This window comes from Stegastes partitus, unplaced genomic scaffold (assembly GCF_000690725.1).
Source record: "Stegastes partitus isolate 25-593 unplaced genomic scaffold, Stegastes_partitus-1.0.2 Scaffold360, whole genome shotgun sequence".
Lineage (NCBI taxonomy): Eukaryota > Metazoa > Chordata > Actinopteri > Pomacentridae > Stegastes > Stegastes partitus.
The window spans coordinates 143590-164566 of record NW_007578091.1 but is presented as its reverse complement, the minus strand read 5'-3'; the positions used below and the strand labels follow the sequence as shown (position 1 = coordinate 164566).

General features: G+C 42.2%; 1 protein-coding gene across 1 annotated transcript; it reads left to right on the top strand.

Annotated features, from left to right (window-relative positions):
- Positions 1 to 6: 6 nt before the first annotated feature.
- mapk11 (mitogen-activated protein kinase 11) lies at positions 7 to 19850 on the top strand. Its single transcript, XM_008284469.1, has 12 exons — positions 7 to 171; positions 8939 to 9068; positions 9178 to 9236; positions 9456 to 9567; positions 12026 to 12055; positions 13280 to 13327; positions 13417 to 13531; positions 13622 to 13693; positions 14111 to 14190; positions 14394 to 14472; positions 14671 to 14844; positions 16209 to 19850. Exons 1-12 carry the CDS (start codon positions 59 to 61, stop codon positions 16280 to 16282), a joined length of 1086 nt encoding a protein of 361 aa, XP_008282691.1. The 5' UTR covers positions 7 to 58; the 3' UTR covers positions 16283 to 19850.
- The last annotated feature ends 1127 nt before the right edge of the window (positions 19851 to 20977 follow it).

Here is a 20977-nt window from a genome sequence, read left to right as displayed (position 1 = left end):
GTTTCTTGCTCACTCGTCTTGTTTTTTTTTTTTCTAAATCAGTAGCCGGCTCGTAGAAATGTCCGCCAGACCGGGATTTTACCGGCAGGAGCTGAACAAGACAGTGTGGGAGGTACCGGAGCGGTACCAGAACCTGACGCCGGTGGGCTCCGGAGCTTACGGCTCGGTGTGGTGAGTGTGCGGGGCGGGCGGAGGGGCGAGGCTGCGCGGCCACAGCAGCCGCCGCTGAGCCGGGCATGATGCACGATGAATATGTGTCAGGATGGAGCTGTGGTTTTTTATTACAGGCGTGTTGTTATTATTATATATGTCTTAGAATTGTGCCATTCTGCAGAAACACAACATAAATATTGACGCCTGCTTCATTGTGCAGATGAAGAGGATTTTCTTTTGTGCTGTCACCCATATGGGAGCACACGGCAGGTCTGCAGGGCTTGTTTTCATCCCTCAGCTCACAGTCTGCTGCTCCTAGATAGATGTGTGTGTGGCAGCAGAATACAGACTCAGACAGCCTCAGTGCAGGAATTTCCCAAATAACCCCCTCCTCATCCCTCATCCCCCCCTACACACCAGTCTGAGCAGCAACTCTGCAGCTGGATGCCACATCTGGAGAAAAAAAAGAAGCAAAACAACAATCTGTATGCATCATATGTGCTACTTTGCTCCTTTTTTTTCTTCTTTTCTTTGTTTATGTCCTCCTGTGTGGTTTGCTTTAAATTTGCTTTAATCTGCATCTGCTGGTGGGATGCCGTTGCCATGGCGACGTGCCACCTCCTTCTAAAAAGTCAACACTAATTAAGCTATTAATGGTTACCAGAGGAGCAATCAACATTTTCGAGACGTTCAAGCTGATTTGTTGCATCCGGATGTAAATATTAAGGTGGAAGTAGCCAGAAGACTGACTGACATACAGACACAAACAGCCAAATCTTGTAAAGCAGCTTGTACATCCAAAGTGGAGAAGCTTTATGGGAAGCAGTAAAAAAAAAAAAAGGCTGAGCCCATCACCCTTTCTGGGCTACAATGAGAGGAATCTAAAAAAAATTTCGGTGAGCTTTTCTTGGATTTAAGTTTCCAAATCCTCTAAGTCCAAATGCTGTGATGCTCTGTAGCAAAGGGAATGAAGGGTTTCTCCAGACGGAGCGCTCTCTCGCTCTGTGCTGTTTAGGAGACAGTTTGGACAAGGCTGTGGAGTTTTAAGGCACCCAGAATTTGCTGCATCTTAGTGTCACTGTCAGATCTTTTGGTCACAGAAGAACCAAGATATCACATTGGATTGTCAGCCGCAAATAATCCAGCAGGAAAACGATACAGAGCTGTTCAGCCACACCCCACTTTGCAACAGCCAGGCATCGTCAGAGAGCAGTTTTATCTCCAGATGTTAATTAAGACACCAAGAGATGACGAGATCTGCTGCGTGATTTGGGCTTTCAACCATCTCGCCCATAAAGTTCCCCTCAAAATAAAAAATGCACAAGATCATGACTTAAGCTGTGTCATTCAGCCTCTGGGAGATTATTCGCACCAAATCTGCCAACTTTAAGGTTTGATTTCCCATTCTGGACGCCCATGCAACAGAGATAGTATTATCAGAGCCAGCGTTCAACATGAATCCTGCCTTTGTTGACAGAAAAAAAAAAGAAAAAAGAAAAAATGTTGCCCGAGGGGTTTCGGAGTGGTTACTCATGATTTCTGAAGGTGCAGTCAGCCCGAGTAAACATGGAAACCTCAATACCGGAGCTGGAGCTGTTATTTATAGCCATCCATTGCTCTGAATAGCAGCTTCTAGACGGCTTCTCTGATTTCATAATCGCGTGATCATGATTTTATGGGCTGCCTTAATTAGTGAAGTCAGCTCAGTGACTCTCCTTGAAGACAGATTAGCGATTGAGAGTGATGTAACACTGATCAGCACCGTTCAGGAGCTTTTACGTTTGTGCTCAGCAGTGGTTCCCGACGCTCTTCCTGTCTGACGACACCACCGCAGATAAACAGGATGTCATTTCACACGAGTATAAAAGTTGACGGTGTTGTATTTTTCTGACAGTTGAATGTTTAGGTCAGTTGTTGTTGTATTCTCTAGCATGCCCCCATATTAAGTTTAATATATTATAACCCTTCACTACCAAACTACAACCATTTAACAGTTACTTTTATCCATTTTTTTTTACACTGAAATATTGCATTTAGGTACAGTATTATATTAAATAGTACATTTATACAACCACTATTTCATTTTATGAGGCTATCGTGATCTATTCCATTCATTTACACATTCATTTTATCCAACTGGCTTGTTACTTTTACTTAACTATTTAATCAAATTATTTATTTTAGCGGTCTGTTTTAACCATTTATCCATTTTTGAGCTATTTATTGTAGCAATTTATTCCTTTTAAACTATCTATTTTAGCCATTTCTCCATTTTTACCCATCTATGTTAGCCATTTATCTATTTTAGCTGTCTATTGTAGCCATTTATTCATTTTTTTAGCGAACTAGTTTAGCCATTTTACCTCTGTATTTCAGTCATATATCCATTTGTAGCTATCTGTTTTAGCTGTTTATCCATTTCTAGCTATGTATTTTAGCCATGCCACCATTTCTAGTGTCTATTTGTCCATTTTAAGCTATTCATTTTAGCCATTTATCCATTTCTGGGTGTCTGTTGTAGCCATTATCCATTTTGGAGCCATCTTTTTTGGCTTTTTATCCATTACTTGAGCATCTAATTTTTCCACATATCCATTTCTAGCTATGTATTTCAGCCATTTATCTATTTTAGCTCCTACTGAAGCCATTTATCGATTTTAAGCTATTCATCTGAGCCATTTATCCATTTCTAGCTATGTATTTTAGCCACATATACATTTTTTTTAGCTTTCTAATGTAGCATTTATGTTTTTGCTAACTAATTAGCCATTTCACCATTGTGTTTTAGCCGTAAATCCATTTCTAGCTATGTATTTTAGCCATATATCAATTTCTAGCTATCTATTTTATCAATTTATCCATTTCTAGCGATTTATTTTTGCCATATATTCATTTTTAGCAAACTATTTTTTCCATTTAATCGTTTTAGCTTCTACTTTAGCCATTTATCCATTTTAAGCTAGCTATTTTAGCCACTGAGACATTTTTTAGCTTTCCATTTTAGCCATTTATCCCATTGAGCTATCTGTTTAGCTATTTATCCATCACCTTTGGCAACCTATTTCAGCTACTTTCCATATCCAGCCATTTTTCCATTTGTAGCTGCTCTCTATTTTAACCATTTTCCCCTTTGAAGCGCTCTGTTTCAGCCTTACATCCATTTTTATCTGTCTTTTTTTAGGCATATATCCCTTTCTAGCTCTCTATACTCTGCTGTCCTGTCCAGACATATACACAAGCTCAATGGCAACACATGGCGTTCAGGCTTCATGTGTACGTTTCTCTAAATGAAATCCTGCTTTGTACATTTCTCTTCACATTAGCTGAGCGACTCCTGGAAGTAGCAGGTGTTATCCTCCTCCTGTCTTATTAACACTAAACTGTTATATCATATCTTTGGACGGGCAAAGTGTGAATGCTAGCGGCGTTGAAGTGCTCAGACTTTCATACCAAATCCTACAAATGCACAAAGAACATTCCTGCACAGACCGCCGAGCGCTTCCCCGCATTGTTAATGTTGATGTGCGGCCATTGTCGCCGACTTTCTCATGGCAGGACTTGATTAGCGAGCGGCAGGGGGATGGGAGTCGAGGGGGTTCGACATCTGTACGTGTTGTGTCTTGATGGGGGGTTAGGATCCTCTCACAGGCTACCTCTGGAGATGCTCGGTAGCGCCGGCCCTCCTCATTTATCTCCAACGAGCAGCTTGTTCTCCAGACGAACCCTCCCGAGACCGCCGGCCTCAGGTCAGGGATCTGACAAGCTCGTATAATCCATTATAGCTGGAGAACTTCTACCCCCGTCGCCGCTGGGAGAGGAGGAATCAAAGGACATGGCGTTTAGGAAGAGAACAGTACATTAAGGTGTAAGAGAGGATCTGACTGGGGAGACGCCAGAGCAGGCGGCGTCGTAAATACAAAGCTCGTTTAATAATTTAGCGTGCAGCTGCTCTTGAATTCTGACATGTCATGAGAAGTTTGACATATTCTGTTTCTAATCCGGTCTCGGCGTTCAGCCATAATCCCGTTGAACGTCCCCCGTCCTGCTTCTCGGGACAATTTGGATTCAGACCGAACATCAGGAGAGAATTTTGCGCTCGGCTGATCAAGGCCGCTTTCATCTCACGTCAGCGAACGCAACATCTGTTCGGTAAACCAGAACTTTGGCGCGGAGCCTCTGGTTTTGGATGAATAAAACATGATCGCTTCATTTTCTCCGCCGTCGCCAAACACGGCGTCTCTGTCTGTCGGATTGTTAGCGGAAATTTGGTAAATTGAGCAGAAAATCACGGCGTGGTTGCGAGCTGCTGCCGCTGATCTCGTTTGGATCGATGGCGGTTATGGTGCGACTGGTTGAGGAGACGCGTGCTTGTGGGCGTAATGGAGGCAATTAAGGGCTTTAAGAAACTGTCAGAAACAGTCAATTAACATAAAATCATCAGCGACTGTTTTGACAATCAGCATCGTGCCGAAATAAATCAAATCAAGTCACGTCACCGGTTTTGATGTGAAACAACAAACATTAACCCGAAACTCGTTCCAACAGAGACACGAGATGAACGTTACAGATTTAAAGCTTAAATGTTAAATCGAGACCTGACGATGTTACTAATTATACAAGTAACTAACTTAAACATTACGGTTAGGAACATACAATATTACATCCAGTGCCAACATATCTCACTAATTTGCTGCTTTTCTTTCTCATATCTGATAATAAACTGAATATCTTTCAGTTTTGGACGATTATTCAGACAAAAAAGGAAATTTGAAGATGCTAAACTGGAGTTTCTTGGACTAATTAAGCAAATAATCTGCAGATTAATCAGTAAAAATGATTATTAGTTGTAGTCCAAACTTTTTCCTGGACAGTTTAGATCAAAACCACTTTTGTGTCTGTCCAGTAATAAAAGATTCACAAGCAGCAGCTACATCCTGGTAAAAGTCAGTGTGAGTAGAAAGCGGCATTTTGCAACTGGCACATAAAAACGTGCTGCAAAATAACAGGAAACAGCCATCTGATGAAATACAGGAAGTCTGCATTTCATATTCTAGCCTTAATTTTACATGACAATGTGTTTTAGTCTTTTTCTTTTCTTTTTTTTTCCTTTTTAATGTTTAATAATGGATATTTACATGTATAAAACTGTGAAATTACCTACGATAGATAGATAGATAGATAGATAGATAGATAGATAGATAGATAGATAGATAGATAGATAGATAGATAGTGTAATTGTACAAACTGCTATTTGATAAAAAGGAAATATTACGGAAATGAAAATTTTAAAAAATTGCGGTAATTAACAGTTGCAGGTTTTTGTAATGTTATTTTATGTTATGCCTTTATATAGTCATCATATTTTATTCGCATATTTCAAAAATACAGACAAAAAATCTGTAAAATTAAAGGAAAACTTCGGCCAAATTTCAGACTTTTTTTTTTTTTTAACAGCTTCTTGTTTACTTTTGTTCTATATTTGCTTTTTTGTAATTTATAGAAATAAATATCTCCAGACAAATGGCAGATCTTACATATCATTCATCTGTTTTACACATCAGTTGTGCATAAACTACACAAACAACATGTGAAGGGTTTATTTGTGAGCTTCAGAGGTGCTGGAGGTAGATTTTGCCACGTTGGCCTCGCTCTGTCTCCACTTCCGGAGTGTATGCTGAGCTTAGCTAACTCGCTATTGCTAAATGTTTCACTCACAGATGTTTTGTCATCGAACTTTCACCGACAAAGATTCCAAACTTCCTCCAAATGCAAAAAGCTGCAGTGGCATGCAGCACAATCCCATCCATTTGAAATATGTGCAAATCATTTCGGTCTTTCTTTTGATTTAATCTGAATTAATCACGTTAAGATCAGAAAACGCACACAGGAAGAGTCCTGCTCGCTGGACAAACAGTGAGTTATCTCGCTCTCACGGCCAATCCTCTGTGTAATCCGAGGTGCATCAGCAGCCGGGATATTAAAGACAAAAGGAGAGGAGAGGAATCGATGCCTCGGCTCGGCGGCGCGTCGAGAGCAGTCAGACCCATGTATGGAAGATGGCAGGCGGGAAGGTAAATAGTGTGTGAGGAGTGAGGCCTGGTTCATGTCAGATGGAGGCGACCGGCTGCCGGCCCGGCCGAAGCCCGGCGGGGACATCCGGACTGGCAGCAGGTGAACACAGAGAGCCACATGGATGCACTCGACTGTGCGGCTTACTCAAGCGTGTGCACATCGAACACAGGTCACCGAAATATGATACTGTGGTGGGTTTCATACGGTGGAAGAAACAGGATACATGCATCGTTTGGTGGAGCCATTTCGACAGGAAATGTGAGATAAACACTGGAGTTAGCGATCACATTTAATTCCCTGAACAGAGCAGAGACTCTCGACTGTCAGTACCAGCACTCGTGTTTAACAACAGTTCATGTCAAAATGGCTGCTGAGAGGAAACGTCTATTGTCTCAAGGTGACTGTACCTGCTGGGAACTGGAAATTAGCAGTTTTTTTGGGGGGGGAGAAAAAAAGACTTATAAAGCTGCCAAGAGCAAAATGCGCTCCTTCACATCAGAGGAGTCTTTTAAGAAAGTCCCTTTCAGACTGTTTTGATGGCGTAATGACTAGGTTGTGTTTCTGAGACTGCATGGGGCCCTTTTGTACTTATTTTTCTAACTGCACAGCGGCGTGCTCGCACTAAAATTAGAAAGATGTGGGGAATTAAAGGTTCAGCATTTTCACTCCGCTGCTGTCTTCAGGAGATTAATATGGCTCTCTCTTGTCAGTGCATTAAATGTTAATAAGCAGCCAGGTTAGGAGGTGGTCAGCAGGTAAAGATATATACATACCAGTATTTCTAAATCTCGTATACCTAGTTATAGCCTAAGTAAAACCACTAATTTTTTCACTTTTTGCAGGGGTTAAACTAGATGCTGCTTTATTTAGTTTGCTTTAAATGTGTTTCCCCCTGTTTTCAGGCTTTATGCTAAGCTAAGCTAATCTCATGATGCTTCAACAATACTAGTCTTGCAGAGTCACAGACCTACATTAGTGCAAAAGCTTGGTCTTACTGCCATAGGTGAGAAAAACCCCACTCTGTCTTGTCTGTATTTCTTTAAACTTGGGCGGTGTTCAGCCCAGGATGCAGTGATGGTGCCCCTGTAAAATAGTGAATTGGGGAATCGGTTTGGTGAAACGTTTGCATGCAGGGAGGCGACTGGAGTCATTAAAATGGTTAATTTGGAAGAGCTGGAAGAACAAAGCAAGCAAAACTTCTCTAAAACTTGCTGTTGCCAGCGTGTAGGTTGCTGTTTGGAGGTTGTTGCTGTTGCTTCCTGATTTTGAAAACAGTTATGCAACGCGGGTAGCAAAAAAGCTGCTTAAAATGCATGAGGAAAATTTGGAGGTCTGCATGCAGTGAGTCAGACTAAAATGAGACAAATAAGAGTGTTATTTAATAGGAGTGTATCCAGAGATTGTTCATAAAAGATGGACGTTGCTTGTTGGTCTAAACCAGCGGAGAAAAGCCTTAAACCTGCATTGTGTCTAGCAGCCAGCGGGGGGCGACTCCCCTGGTTGACTCCTCTGTGAGAAAGTGACCCAATTTGTCACTTGATTTATTACCTCTCTAAACGTTTTCCACTGAGTTTATGGTCTTAACTGTTAGTTTCAAGTCTCCTTCAATACAGCATGATGTTCATTTTGTAATTTATGATCCCCTTTAGAGTAAAATACATGATAAAGAAGACTATGTTTTATGTCTTTAAAACAGTCGTACACAAAGCAGTTGGTGGCGTCATGATGGCTCGTCAATGTGTAAAACCCAAAATATTAAACTATTCATTGTATTTACATCCAAAGCTGTGTCAAGTTTGAGGACTGGATTGGTTCACTTCACCAGATTAAGCAACAACAGGTATTTTTGTTCGGTTATTGTGTCCATTAAAACAGCAGAGGTTTTACTTTTTTGTACTTTATCGTATCGGTCAATCGATCAGAGTGTTGTGCAGCAAAGACATGTTGGGCTTTGAGAGAGCAGGTGCGACTTAAATACAGTGAGAACCACTGAACCCTCGTCTCAAAGCTAAGTTTAGGTTTTTGCTGCAGATTCTGGTGCTTTGAAATCTAGGAAAGCTTATTAAAAAGTAATGAGACGTACTACATATTATATTAAAGAGAAATTCAAGAGTAAAGAAGACGGGGGGTTTCTTTGAGCTAACTAATGGTAGAAGCCACATAATAAAGAGCCAAATGAGCCAGTTCTACATGTGCAGCAAAACCCTTTTCAGTGCTTCCTCTTCTTCCACTTTTCCCCTTGTTTCACTTCTTACTCATTGCTCTATTTCTGCAGTGCTTTGCAGTCTTGGTTGTTTCCTTCCTATTTGCGTGCTCTCTGATGGCTGTATTATTATTATTATTATTGTTGTTATTATTTCTTCGAGTTTGCTGCAAAAGCTCGGCTGAAAAGACGCTGGCAGCACAAAAGGCAGCCGCGGCAGGGCTCGGCGTTCGATACGTGGAATGACATTTACATTTCAAAAGAGGCAGATGAAAACAGGCCCCGCTGGCACTTTTACAATAACTGACATCCTCACTTCTCTTGTTCCACCACATCCTCTTTCTCTCCCTGCTCGTCTCCGTCGGCCCCGGCTCGCTCCTTTTTTTCTGCTCTCAAACATTAATCCCTGTTATGTCGACACAATCTCATCTGGAGCCGATAGCAGGTGTAAAGGAGTAGCTCGGCATTAACCGGTGCTGTGTTTCCTCTCTCTTTTTTTTTCCCATCCAGCTCGGCGTACGATGTGGTCTTGAGGCAGAAGGTCGCGGTGAAGAAGCTGTCCAGGCCCTTTCAGTCCCTGATCCACAGCCGCCGCTCGTACCGGGAACTCAGGCTGCTCAAGCACATGAAACACGAGAATGTTAGTGCTCCTTATAAATATACCCCGAGACAGACGGACGCAGCTTTCTCTGCGTGCTTCCGCTCTCGTATTGATCGGCTCTGCTTGTTTTCTGTGTCTGCCTCTGCAGGTAATAGGGCTGCTGGACGTCTTCACACCTGCTGCGACGTTAGAAGACTTCAACGAGCTGTAAATCTTTTACTACAAACTGTCACAGAAAGACAAAAAAAAAACAACAACAGATAATTCTGCTAATAGAGGGCACGGTGATGGAGGGATCCCGGGGGGGATCGCAGGCTTGTAGAGATGTCTGATGGTTGCCATGGCAGCGTCATCATGTTCTCCTCTTACTAAAACCCCCCCCCGTTCACTCATATATATATTTATACGCCGTCTCCTCCTTTGCAGCTACCTGGTGACTAACCTGATGGGCGCAGACCTCAATAACATCGTCAAATTTCAGAGGTTGTCAGACGAGCACGTGCAGTTCTTAATTTACCAGCTCCTCCGTGGCCTCAAGGTAATTCAGCGCATCACGATGCACATCTGCTGCACGCCGCAGTCAATGCAACGCCCATATCACACAGTGTGCACTACCTCTGATGAGCTATGCATCGAACACGCTGAATGGTGGCCTGATGAACCGTCGGCGCTTCAGGTTTTTTTACTTCTCTGGTATTTTAAATGAACTCATTCATTAAGCATTTGCTGCAGTATCCCACAGAAACGAGTCCTCTGCAACATCCCCTAAATGTCAAATGATTCAACGCTGTGTCATCTTTTAGTAGCTGAATCACTTCTAAGTTGGCCACTGGAGTATCTTCTTTGACGTAAAAAGAAAATCTAACAGTTTAGATTTACTGTATTAAAAAATACAGGCCTCACTGTAGGAGCGAAATATAATGCTTTCAATATTTTGTATTCCCGTCTTTATCTTCGATGAGACTGTAAGACACCAAATTTTACGCTCTGCTTTTCTTCTTAGACTATTTTTCTTCCCCAGCCGCTCTTCGCTGGAGTCTATTGAATGCTCTCTATTTTCTTTTTAAAATACAATTTTTTTTGTCCTTTAGAAACTCTTGTGTGATTTTGGCAGAGTGCTTTGGATCATTATCGTGCTGGAATATTCCTCCTCTGCCAAGCTTCTGCAGACAGCGAGGCACAAATTCAACCAATTATTTCAGTAAATCTACAGACGTTCAGGGTTCCGTCTATAAATGCCATCTCCCCAGCACCGATTGCACTCAAACAGCCCCATATCATCGCCTTTCTACCTCCGTGCTTCACTGTCAGGACTGTGCAGTCACTGTGGTGGTCCTGGCCAGGTTCATACCAAACATGCTGGATGCAACTTCATTTTCAAATAGTCTTTCTAAAGTATTTGTGTTTGATTGTTTGTAGGAGTGAACTGAAAAAAAAATTGACATTTAGCTAATATCCTACACTGAAGTACTCCTTTCTGCTGTAAACTGTATGTGAAGGTTTTCGTCCTTACTTTTAACGATGACTTTTAACTGGTTACCTTTAGTTGTGATTTGAACAATTCATCCAGCTAACTCTTTGGACATCTCTGCTTGGCTTGCTGACGAGTTGCAAGCAGTTTTTCAACATATATTCTAAATCAAGACCGTAACAGGGTAACTGGGAGCATGTTGAATGGCATCTGTAAAACACCACATCGACAACATAGACTGTATAAAAGATGGATGTAGCTACCGTGATGTCACCCGTTGGTTTCTGCACTGAGAAAATGAAGCCAGGGTTTTGCTACTTCCTGGTTGACATCTTGGATTTTTGGAGCCAGTGAGGCAAAAATCGTCGGAGGGGGGCGGAGCCATAGGAGCAGCGATTGGTCAGACGGATTGAGAGGCGGGCCCTCTCTGCCCGCCCACATTTACCGCCTTCTGCTCTCTTCGTCTGCATCGTCGCTGCCGACTGTCAATCAAGCCAGCCACGCCCCTTGCCCCGCAACATGTTGACGATTTTTTAAAAATTCAGTATTGATTTATTTTCAGATTGGCCACCTGATCTCTGGATTTGACCATGAAAACTAATAAGAAAAAAATCCTGAGCTGTAGGAATGCAGTATTTCATGATCTATCATCACTTCTTTTCCAATTTAAGTCTATGGGAGCCAGGGCTTTTTGGAGCCAGGACTAGTGGACGTAGTGATATTGCAGGTTTTTGACACTTACGGGTTGGGTTCATTTTTCAGGGCTGGTTGCTACGTCCATCTTTTATACAGTCTATGATCGACAATCAGCTTTCTCCATTAAGGCTGTCAACTCTGAACACATTACTGGAATCAAATCAACTGCAGATATCTAAAGTGGAGTTAGAAGCAAACTAAAGGCTGTCGCCACTTTTAGCTGGACGTAGCTTTTTCTTCCTCATGCATCACAATTAATGTATTTTCTTACGAGTATTTCGTTGTGCTTTCAAGGGTATAGAAGCTGCTTATTTAGACTGCGATGTTTATGGAAAAAACCCAATAAAGGAACAAGAGCTGAAAGTAGGTAACAAGAGCTATAAACTCTATGCAGTGTATAAGTTTCACGCTCTCTATTGGGATTATATTAAATGTCATAAATTTACAGACACTGCATCGTCTCTATATCACAAAATTAAACCCAAGCTGCATTTTTTCAACGTATTCCCTTAGGACTGAAGCGCTGGAATCACTCTAGTGTACCACGGTTGGTAGAAGCACCACCTGTCTCAAGGTTTTCTAACAGATTGGACACCACGCTCTGTGTGGCTCGAACTGCATCCAGCGTTTGCCAGCCAACGCTGAATCAGTCCAGCAGCCTGCAGAGGCTGGCTGTCCGGCTGCCCGGTTACCATGGGACCGGCAAAAGCAGCCTCCCTTTAGGCAGGAGCTAATATGGTGAACTGCACTGTTGACCTCCGTCTCCTTTATGTCCCCTCTCTCCTCCACCCCCCCGTCCTGCCGCCCCACCCCACCGCCTGTCGAACAGTACATCCATTCAGCAGGATTGATCCACAGGGTGAGTGCCGTCCTCTTTTCCCTTCTTGTCGTTTTGGCTCTTGGAGCACATCGCTGCGCTGGCATGGTTTAAAAATTCACCTTAACTCACTTTTGCCTTTGTTTCATATCCCGTATTCGCCGAAAATAAACCATTTGCAAAACCAGATTCTGCAAAAAAAACTAAAAATTCTGCTCTCCATGAAGTTACAGTCTTGTGAACTTGAACATTAAATGATTGGCACTAACCAGACTCAGTAAAAACTACAAATTCTGCACTGTTTGATGCCACTGTGACACCATTAGTAACTCTTACAAAAATTCAGGAACTTTTCAGCTGAACTGGGCTGAACTACAGGCTGTGTTTACGCAGCGAGGAGAAAGGTATGGAGACACATGTAAGGAGCAAAATGTCTATAGTATGTAGAGTTGCCATGTTTTCTAATATTGGTGACACTTGTAGGCACTTTAAAAAAAAAAGAAAAAGAAAATGTTGATTTCAGGTTTTTCCATTTTTGTAAAATAAATACCCAAAGAAATTCAAATGTGTTTAATTGTGATTTGGGGCATGATAACTGCCTCATAGTGCACATAAGACATCTTTAAGTTCTCTCAACATCTTGTCATGGTTGTACTGTTTCCATAGAGGTACAGGACTTTATATTGGAGTAAAGAAAATGTGCCCACATTGAGCCAAAACAAAAATCGCCTCATTTCACCCTGTCTGCCATCTTATGACATATATTCATATATTCTGTATCCGCTTGTTCCAGCTCTTCTCTAAAGCTGTAAATGTGATGTTTACACTGAGTAAAATATTCAAATATTCATATCCAAGACTCCGTTCACATTTCACCGCGAGTGAAAGAGTCAGCCAAGCTTGCGTCTCAGAAAACACGAGATAATCCAATAAAAGGAGAACTAGCAATCTGAAAGACGGAAATCCTGAAGGAAGCCTATAGAAGAACACATAGCCTTGATGTAGGTGCACACTGCAGCTTTAAATAATGCTTTTGAGTTGGAAAAACTGAAACTTTTCACTTTTATTTGAACTTCTGTTGGGTGAAAAAGTAAATATTTCACATTTTGCCTTTAATGCAAAAGCCAGTAAGAAACAGACACAGCTACCAGACTCTAAATAATGTTTTAGCCAACACAGGAATTGCTATTTTACTTGCACTAAAGCAGACGCATCCGAATACTAATCCTGTTTCTCTGCCTCCGTCTGTTTTGCTATCCCTCCCAGGACCTCAAGCCAAGTAATGTGGCAGTAAATGAGGACTGCGAGTTGAGGGTAAGACTGTCCTTCAGTTCATAGCTGAGAGTCCTTCACCCCATCCCATTAACGCCATCGCTTAGAAAAACTGTCCACCTGTCCGACAGATCCTTGACTTTGGATTGGCCAGGCAGACGGATGATGAGATGACGGGTTACGTGGCGACTCGATGGTATCGCGCGCCGGAGATCATGCTGAACTGGATGCACTACAATCAGAACGGTAAGATGCCACCAAATTAGAGGCATGTCTTGTTTTCTTTGGAAGCAATACAGTCATCAACGATTAAACCTCTGCTGTTTCCTGTTCCAGTTGATATCTGGTCAGTGGGATGCATTATGGGAGAGCTGCTGAAGGGAAAAGTCCTTTTTCCTGGCACTGACTGTATCCTTTATCGCCATGGCATGAGTCCACTGCAATTTGCAGCTCTTTCCCCCTCTCTTAGCAGGAGCCTTCCATTACCTCTTTAAAGTGCCGCATGGATGCAGACCTCTTGTGGATTTGCATTACAATCCCAGGCCTCCTCTGAGGGGGAGTTGCATCAACAGAGAGCAACTGGAGAATGAATGGGAGCGACCACAAAAGGCTGAATTATCGAGGGTGTTGTATTCAGTGTCCAAGTGCAGAGCTAAAACGAATTTGATTTACTGATCTTTGTGAGACTTCTGATGCGTAAAAACAGAACAGCTGACTTTCGGCGATGCTCCGTCTCGGTGTGTGACGGGACGCCGTAATGAGTCAGGTTTGCAAGTTGATGACGTCTCACAAATCTTAATGGTCTTTAACTCCTCCTGCTCGAAGATATTGACCAGCTGAAGAGAATCATGGAGGTGGTTGGGACTCCGACGCCAGACCTGCTGAAGAAGATCTGCTCTGAACATGTGAGGAAGGGAAGAAGGGGACTGGGAAAGTGATATGGTGTTGCCTCCACTGACGAAAGCAGCCTCTCATGATTGATTAGTCATTGCACTGACACGGCTGCTGATTGAATGGTCAATATGTGAGAGTGTTGCGGGTGATTGATCACTAACTGACATCATGTGATCAGCATTGCCGTGAGCTGAACGCTGGTCTCTATTTGCAGGCGCAGAAGTACATCCAGTCTCTGCCCTTCATGCCCCAACAAGACCTGGAAAAGATCTTTAGAGGAGCGAATCCACTAGGTGGGTGATGCACCACAGATTGGATTATCAACTCCTTCAATCCAATTGAGAGCCGCTGAGAGTCTGCAAAGACTCAAGTTGCTCTCTCCACACTGAGAATTTGAAATTCATTTAGAGGTTTAGCCTTTTTGTCTCCAACCTCGGAACATGTCCAGTTCCTCTTTCACCGATGTGTGTTTGTTTCTGTCTCCCCGTCAGCCGTTGATCTATTGAAGCGAATGCTGGTTCTGGACTGCGATGGGAGGATCTCGGCCAGTGAGGCTCTGTCCCATCCCTACTTCTCACAGTACCACGATCCGGACGACGAGCCAGAGGCCCCGCCTTACGACCAAACGCTGGAGAGCAAAGACCGAACTCTAGAGGAATGGAAAGGTAAAGCTTACTTTGGTAGCTGATGAGTACATGTCAAAACGACGGTCCAGATGTAGCTGAGTCAGACCTAAATTCACCAGTTGGTCTTCATTTCAACCCTCACCTATGGTCACGAGCTTTTGATCGTGACTGAAGAATAAGATCGCAGATACAAGTGGCTGAAAGGACTTATGTCGGTAGGGTGGCTGGGTCAACCTTAGAGGTAGGGCAAAGAGTAGAGTCGCTGTTCTTTTGATTTGAAAGAAACCAGGTGAGATAGTTCAGGTTCAACTCGGAGGAGAACCGAGGGTAGACCCAGAAGCCACTGGAGGGATTATATATCTCATCTGGCCTGTGAACGCCTTTGGATCCTATCGAGGCTGCTGCCATCATGATTCAATCCAGATTAAGCGACAAAATGGGTGGATGGATGATTCAAAACGGCTACCAGCGGATACTACAATAAAATGTCACTTAAAACTATCAACATTTCTGTAAGCAACAATCAGAACCACCAGCATCTCAGCCTAAAACAAACAGGCACACCCTCTACCATCATGGTTAATTTACAACCAGGCAGATTGTGTACATGAGAGCCAACAAAAAAGTAACTGTATTGTTCGTTAAAACCTTCTGGACTCTGTTCACTATATGGTAATTAAAACTCGCCTTTTGTATTAGTAACCTGACTCCTGTGTCTGGCTTTAGGTCCTCTTCTGACATTGGACAGAACAGTAATAGAGAGGCTTGGGGTTACAACGAGCACAAGGGGATTTATTCTCTGCTCAGGATGCCATCACTCCACTATATCTCTACATTTCACATAGTTCTTTCTTTGCTGCTTTATTAGTGCTATATTTGCATTGCACCTGTAACTCCACTGTGGTCCTCGTTAGACGACGAGCAAAACACGACTATATTTGAGGCATTTATCAGATCTGTGGCGTCGGTCTGTATAACTTCCTCCTCTGCGAGTCAAAAACAACCCTGTTGAGATTGGCTGTAAAAGGAAGTGAGAACAAGCAGAGCTTTTCACTTTGGGGATTATGCAATGATGAATTTAAGCTTGCCTGGGTGTTGCGGGAACGCTGGCTGCACTGCTAAAGTAATATGGGTTTTGAGATATTTAGAGATGTCATTTATAACATCATGAATATGATTTAGCTCAGCGGGGAGTTTTACTGCGTGTGAAATGCCCCAGAGCTGATATGAGTCACAGAAGATGATTTTGCATCTTAATTTAGAGTTTCTTTGATGCCTTACAGTATGTATACTATATTATGTAAGGAGGCGATTTTGCCGTTTCACTGTTCTCCAACTTTACATGATTTAAATCCGAATCGGCAGCACATAACATGGCTTCTTCTCGTTTCATGTGTGTCCAGAGTTGGTCTTTGAAGAGGTGAGCAGCTTCAAAGCACCTGGCAGCAAGACCGACAGCCTTCAGGTGGAGCAGTAGGTCTGCTGCTCTGCCTCATCCTCCACCTGAAGAAGGACCAACGGATGCGAGAAAGACTTGGGAGAAGCAACTGAAGGAAGCGACTGACTGGCTGTCGGGAGTTTGTCCGAGCAGCAAAGGGCAGGACGGTCTCGGTGGGATCAGATGCACACATTACAATTACAGGGAGTATTTTAGAGTCAAATAAAAAAAAAAAAGGATCTCTCCGGCGAGGAAAGTTGCCTCCTTTTATGTCTCTGCTCACCGAGGGGGGGAAATGAGGAGCCATCAGGGATCGCAGAGGGCGTGAGGATTCATACCAGGGAGCAACTTTAAGCAACTGAACTGTTTACAGACTGACAGTAAGTTATCAAAGGAAGGAAAGAAAAAAAAAAATGCACACTAGGATTTCCAAAGCAACGACAGGAACGCTGTCTCATCCCCCATCCGGACGAATGCCGTGATGCTTTTCATATATGGAATTCATGTTTAAAGGCTTGCAGCAGTGTCATTTCACGTCACAGAAGAGCTTCGCATTTAGCCTGCATACTACTGATGCATGATTTATGTGCATTTTATTGTTACAGCATATTACTGGTACTGTATTATAACCATTGAGACTGCGTACTGAGTCTGGCGACACTGGTTTCCAACCAGTCAGAGGGCGCGAAAGAGGCATCACCAGGAAAATGTGACCAACCTGTTCTGTCTTTATACTTTCCATTAAACACTAGCTACTGTTCTTCCGTGGATGAAACTCATCCTCTCCTGCTTACAGAATCGTAAACACCAACTGTGCTATTAATTAGCAAGTAATTAATATACGCCAAAGCTGGAACAGAGTGACTGTGCTGCAGGTCTGTGTTTACAGTGAGGCCTCGCTTCTCATATACGGTTTCCGCTGATGGCTGATTGCGGATCTCCGGTTGGCTTTGGCGCCGCTCCATCGGGTTTCCGTACTCCTCTGCTGTGTCTTAGTACAGGCCCCTGTTTGTGTTTACAATAATTACAGACATTTTGTAAACTCTCAGAAACTATCCCCCCCCACCACCACCAAGAAGCTGCGTAACAATGCCGGGTAATAATCTGTTATACAACTTGTAGCTCCGTCCATGCAGCGACAGGTCAAACATCACACAGGCTGATGATTCACACCGAGCAGCAATATTTGGCTGCTTGCAGCTTCCAGGGAGCTCATTCTTTATTTTCATGGTATTTGTTTAGTTTATTATAAAAGAAAAAAACCCATCCAGACTGCACACGTTCATTACTGAGCGCAGGATTACAGCAACTGGCCGTGTGCTTTACCTCGAATGCGTATATTCCAGCTGCAGTTTACAGCTTAGTGCAACATTAGCGTAGCCCGAATCATGTTACGCAACGCCCCGAGAAGCACGAGCTCAATGCAAATGCGGATCATTGCGTCAAATGGCTGACTTCCCCACTGATGTGTCATTGATTTTGCTGCAGACTGGAGTTTTTTTAGTTCTACAAACATTTTTTTTTTTTTTTTTTTGCTGAGGTAGAAATCCTCTGGTTGTGTTAAACCACAGTGTGCAGAGCCAACAAACCAGTGTGATGCTAAGGGTCAGTGAAGATGTGGAAACTACTGTAGCGCTGGTAGCGATCGCTATTATTTTGCTGAGTTTAATTCAGGTCTTGGGTTAGTAACAGCACAGGGACGTTTTCGGCCTCAGAGCATGTGTGCTTTTATTCAATGTCCATCCAGTGCAGCTGAACAGCCACAGATCAGTTCCCTCTACTCAACTAGTTCCCAGTTTACAAGGTGTGAACAATACAGAGTATAGAAAACCTGCGTTCCTCCCAACGCTAAAACCAGAAAGTTAAAAAACAAGTCCTCCAATTTGGAAATCAGACGACAAGAAGGCTGCAACATGTGATTCAAAGCCCTCAGTTACTCAATAAAGAGAATTCTTTTACCAGGCATAAATGGAGAAGTGGTGCCACTGTGTGGGGGGAAAAATTCAAAAATAAAACCTCATGCCTGACACTCCAGTTCAATAGAGGTATAATTATCTACATATAAGATGATCAGGAAGAAGAGTAAAGCCAGCGGACATTTTCGGGGATAAAATGTTGATCAATCAGATGCTGGTTTATATATCACATATATTACTGCTGCCGATGAATGTTAAACTCAATCTGAGTGTCTGTATCTAGACACATGTTGGATGCTACTGGTGTAAAGCCAGTGGTAGAAAATACTGTATTCATGAACAGTTTTAAGTTATACTACTCGTATTGAAGTATTTCTATTTTCTGATACTTTACACTTGCAGTCAACTACAATTCAGAGGCAAATATTGTATATTTTGCTCCACGACATTTATTTTAGTTATTTTGCACATTTATTTAAGCACAGATGTAATCAACAGTACATTATGATGTCATATTAAAGATTCCTAAAAAACTTTATTGATCCCTGAGGGGCAATTTACAAGCTACCTATCAGATAAACTATATAAAATATATAAATCACCTTTACCAGCTTCAACATTAACGTAATAAGCACATTAATGAATCATTAATCACAGTCGAATAATAGAATGAACAGTTTTGTGGATTATGGCTCCTACATGGGAAATACTTTTGGTTATTTAAGTAAATTTTGATGCTAATACTTCAAGGCTATACTTCTAGTGTTGGTACTTTTACATGAGTACAAGATCTGAGTACCTTTTCCAACTCTTTGTAAAGCCATTTAAACCTTTTTATGAAAATTAGTTTGCTTAACTGACCCTCAAATGCCAATTAAATAGTGCACTAGGTTAGCTAAAGCGCTACAGTGAAGCTCAAACTTTAGCTAAGCTAGCTAGCAAGGCTAAACTCCTGCGAGGTTTAAATCAGTTGTAATACTAATATAGTAGTACGAGTACAGAATGGAATACAAACATGATTTTGTGATTTAAGGCTGCAGCTATCAGAAATAAAGTTCAGTATCGGGCGTATTTTGGGAGATAAACGTATGACGCTAGCTATGCTAAACTGTGTTCTGTGGCTCCGTCCGCTCCAGTTTAACTCAGCCAGTGGAGATTATTTCTGCCTCACGGAAACATTAACACAACCAACACTTCAATTTACCATTTAGGAATCATTTTCTGAGGAGCACGGGAGAGGAAATGAACTGTCTTTTCCATATTGGATCACACTGGAGCGCTACATGTAGCCTGTTGTGCAAGTTGTTCACTGACGCTGGATGCAAACCGTTGAATTTACAGTCCAAACGAGTCGAAGCAGTGTGTCTCAGTCAAAGCGTGTTCGAGCTCTGAATGTTCAAAGTGTTCTGTGCTTCTGTGGATGTTGTACACGTGGTGGATTTGAATAGCAACTGCAAACTGAATGTATATGTATACTGTACGTATGTATGTTACAAGTTAGAGGTGACTTTTGAATACATGGTGGCATGTGATTCAGCCGTAGCCGTTTTCAGTTTTCACTAAAAATGAATGTCAGCTCTCACTTTGCAAATGATCCAGATGATTTTTTTTTTCTTCTCATTCCTCAGCAGGTAACATGACTTGGCAAGTTTTGGCTTCGACAGAATAAACATCATTTCTGTTTGCCACCATGTTCTTTTGTCCTACATGTTCTCTGCACCATTCAGTACTCAGATAGTCTGTATAGGTAATGAAATGGAAACAGGGATTTCCAGGTTTGTTTGTTGCTGTTTTGGAATAGATCACTTCATTCCACTTAAGAGAAATTCAATGCTACAGCACACAATGATCTTTTTGATGGTATAGAGTACCTTCAACTGTATAGCAGGGGTCAGGGGAAGACCTTTTCTGGTTCAGCATAATAATGTCCACATGCACAAAGCCTAATCCATAATGATTTTGCCATTCATATAGTCCTGACCTCAACAGCATGAACTACACGAGTAAGTGGAACCAAGCCTCATGCAACATCAGTGTCTGACATTATGCAAGGTCTGCAGGCAGGTAGAATCTTCTGGAGAGCCTCTTTAAAGGGAAAACCTTCTACTATAACAGCAAAGTAGTAACAGCAAAGTACTCACAACAAACTTGTGCCACCAAAACAGCTCCAACCCGTCGAGGCCTTGACCCCACAGACGTGTGGCGGTAACCCGTGGTATCAGGTGCAGATCCTTTAGTGGTTGTGAAGTGAGGCCTCCGTAGATCGGACTTCCTTGGACAATGGCATCAAGGAACAGCCTTGACGAGGTGTATGTGGTCTGCAACAATGATTAGGTAGGTGTAAAAGCAACATCACATGAATCCAGGAGCTAAGGTTTCTCATAGTATCATGTAGTATAGTGAAGTACAGTATAGTACAAGTAATATTATTTACATTGAATAGCATAGTCTAGTATACTATGGTGCAGCAAAATGCTACTAATATTACACTATGGTATAGTGTGGTATAGTATAATATAGCATAGTATTATTAATAGTATAGTATTATGTAATATAGTAGAGCACAGTACAGTGTGATACAGTTTAGTATAGTACTAGTAATAGTACAGTATATAGTACCATAGCATAGTATAGTATTGTACAGTGGTAATAGCAATATTATAGTATTGTATAATAGAGTACAGCAGAGTATAGTGTAGTACAGTTTAGTATAGTATAGTAGAGTGCAGCATCGTATAGTGTAGTCTGTATAGCATAGTACAGCATAACACAGCATACTATCACATAGTATAGTATAGTATAGTATAGTATAGTATAA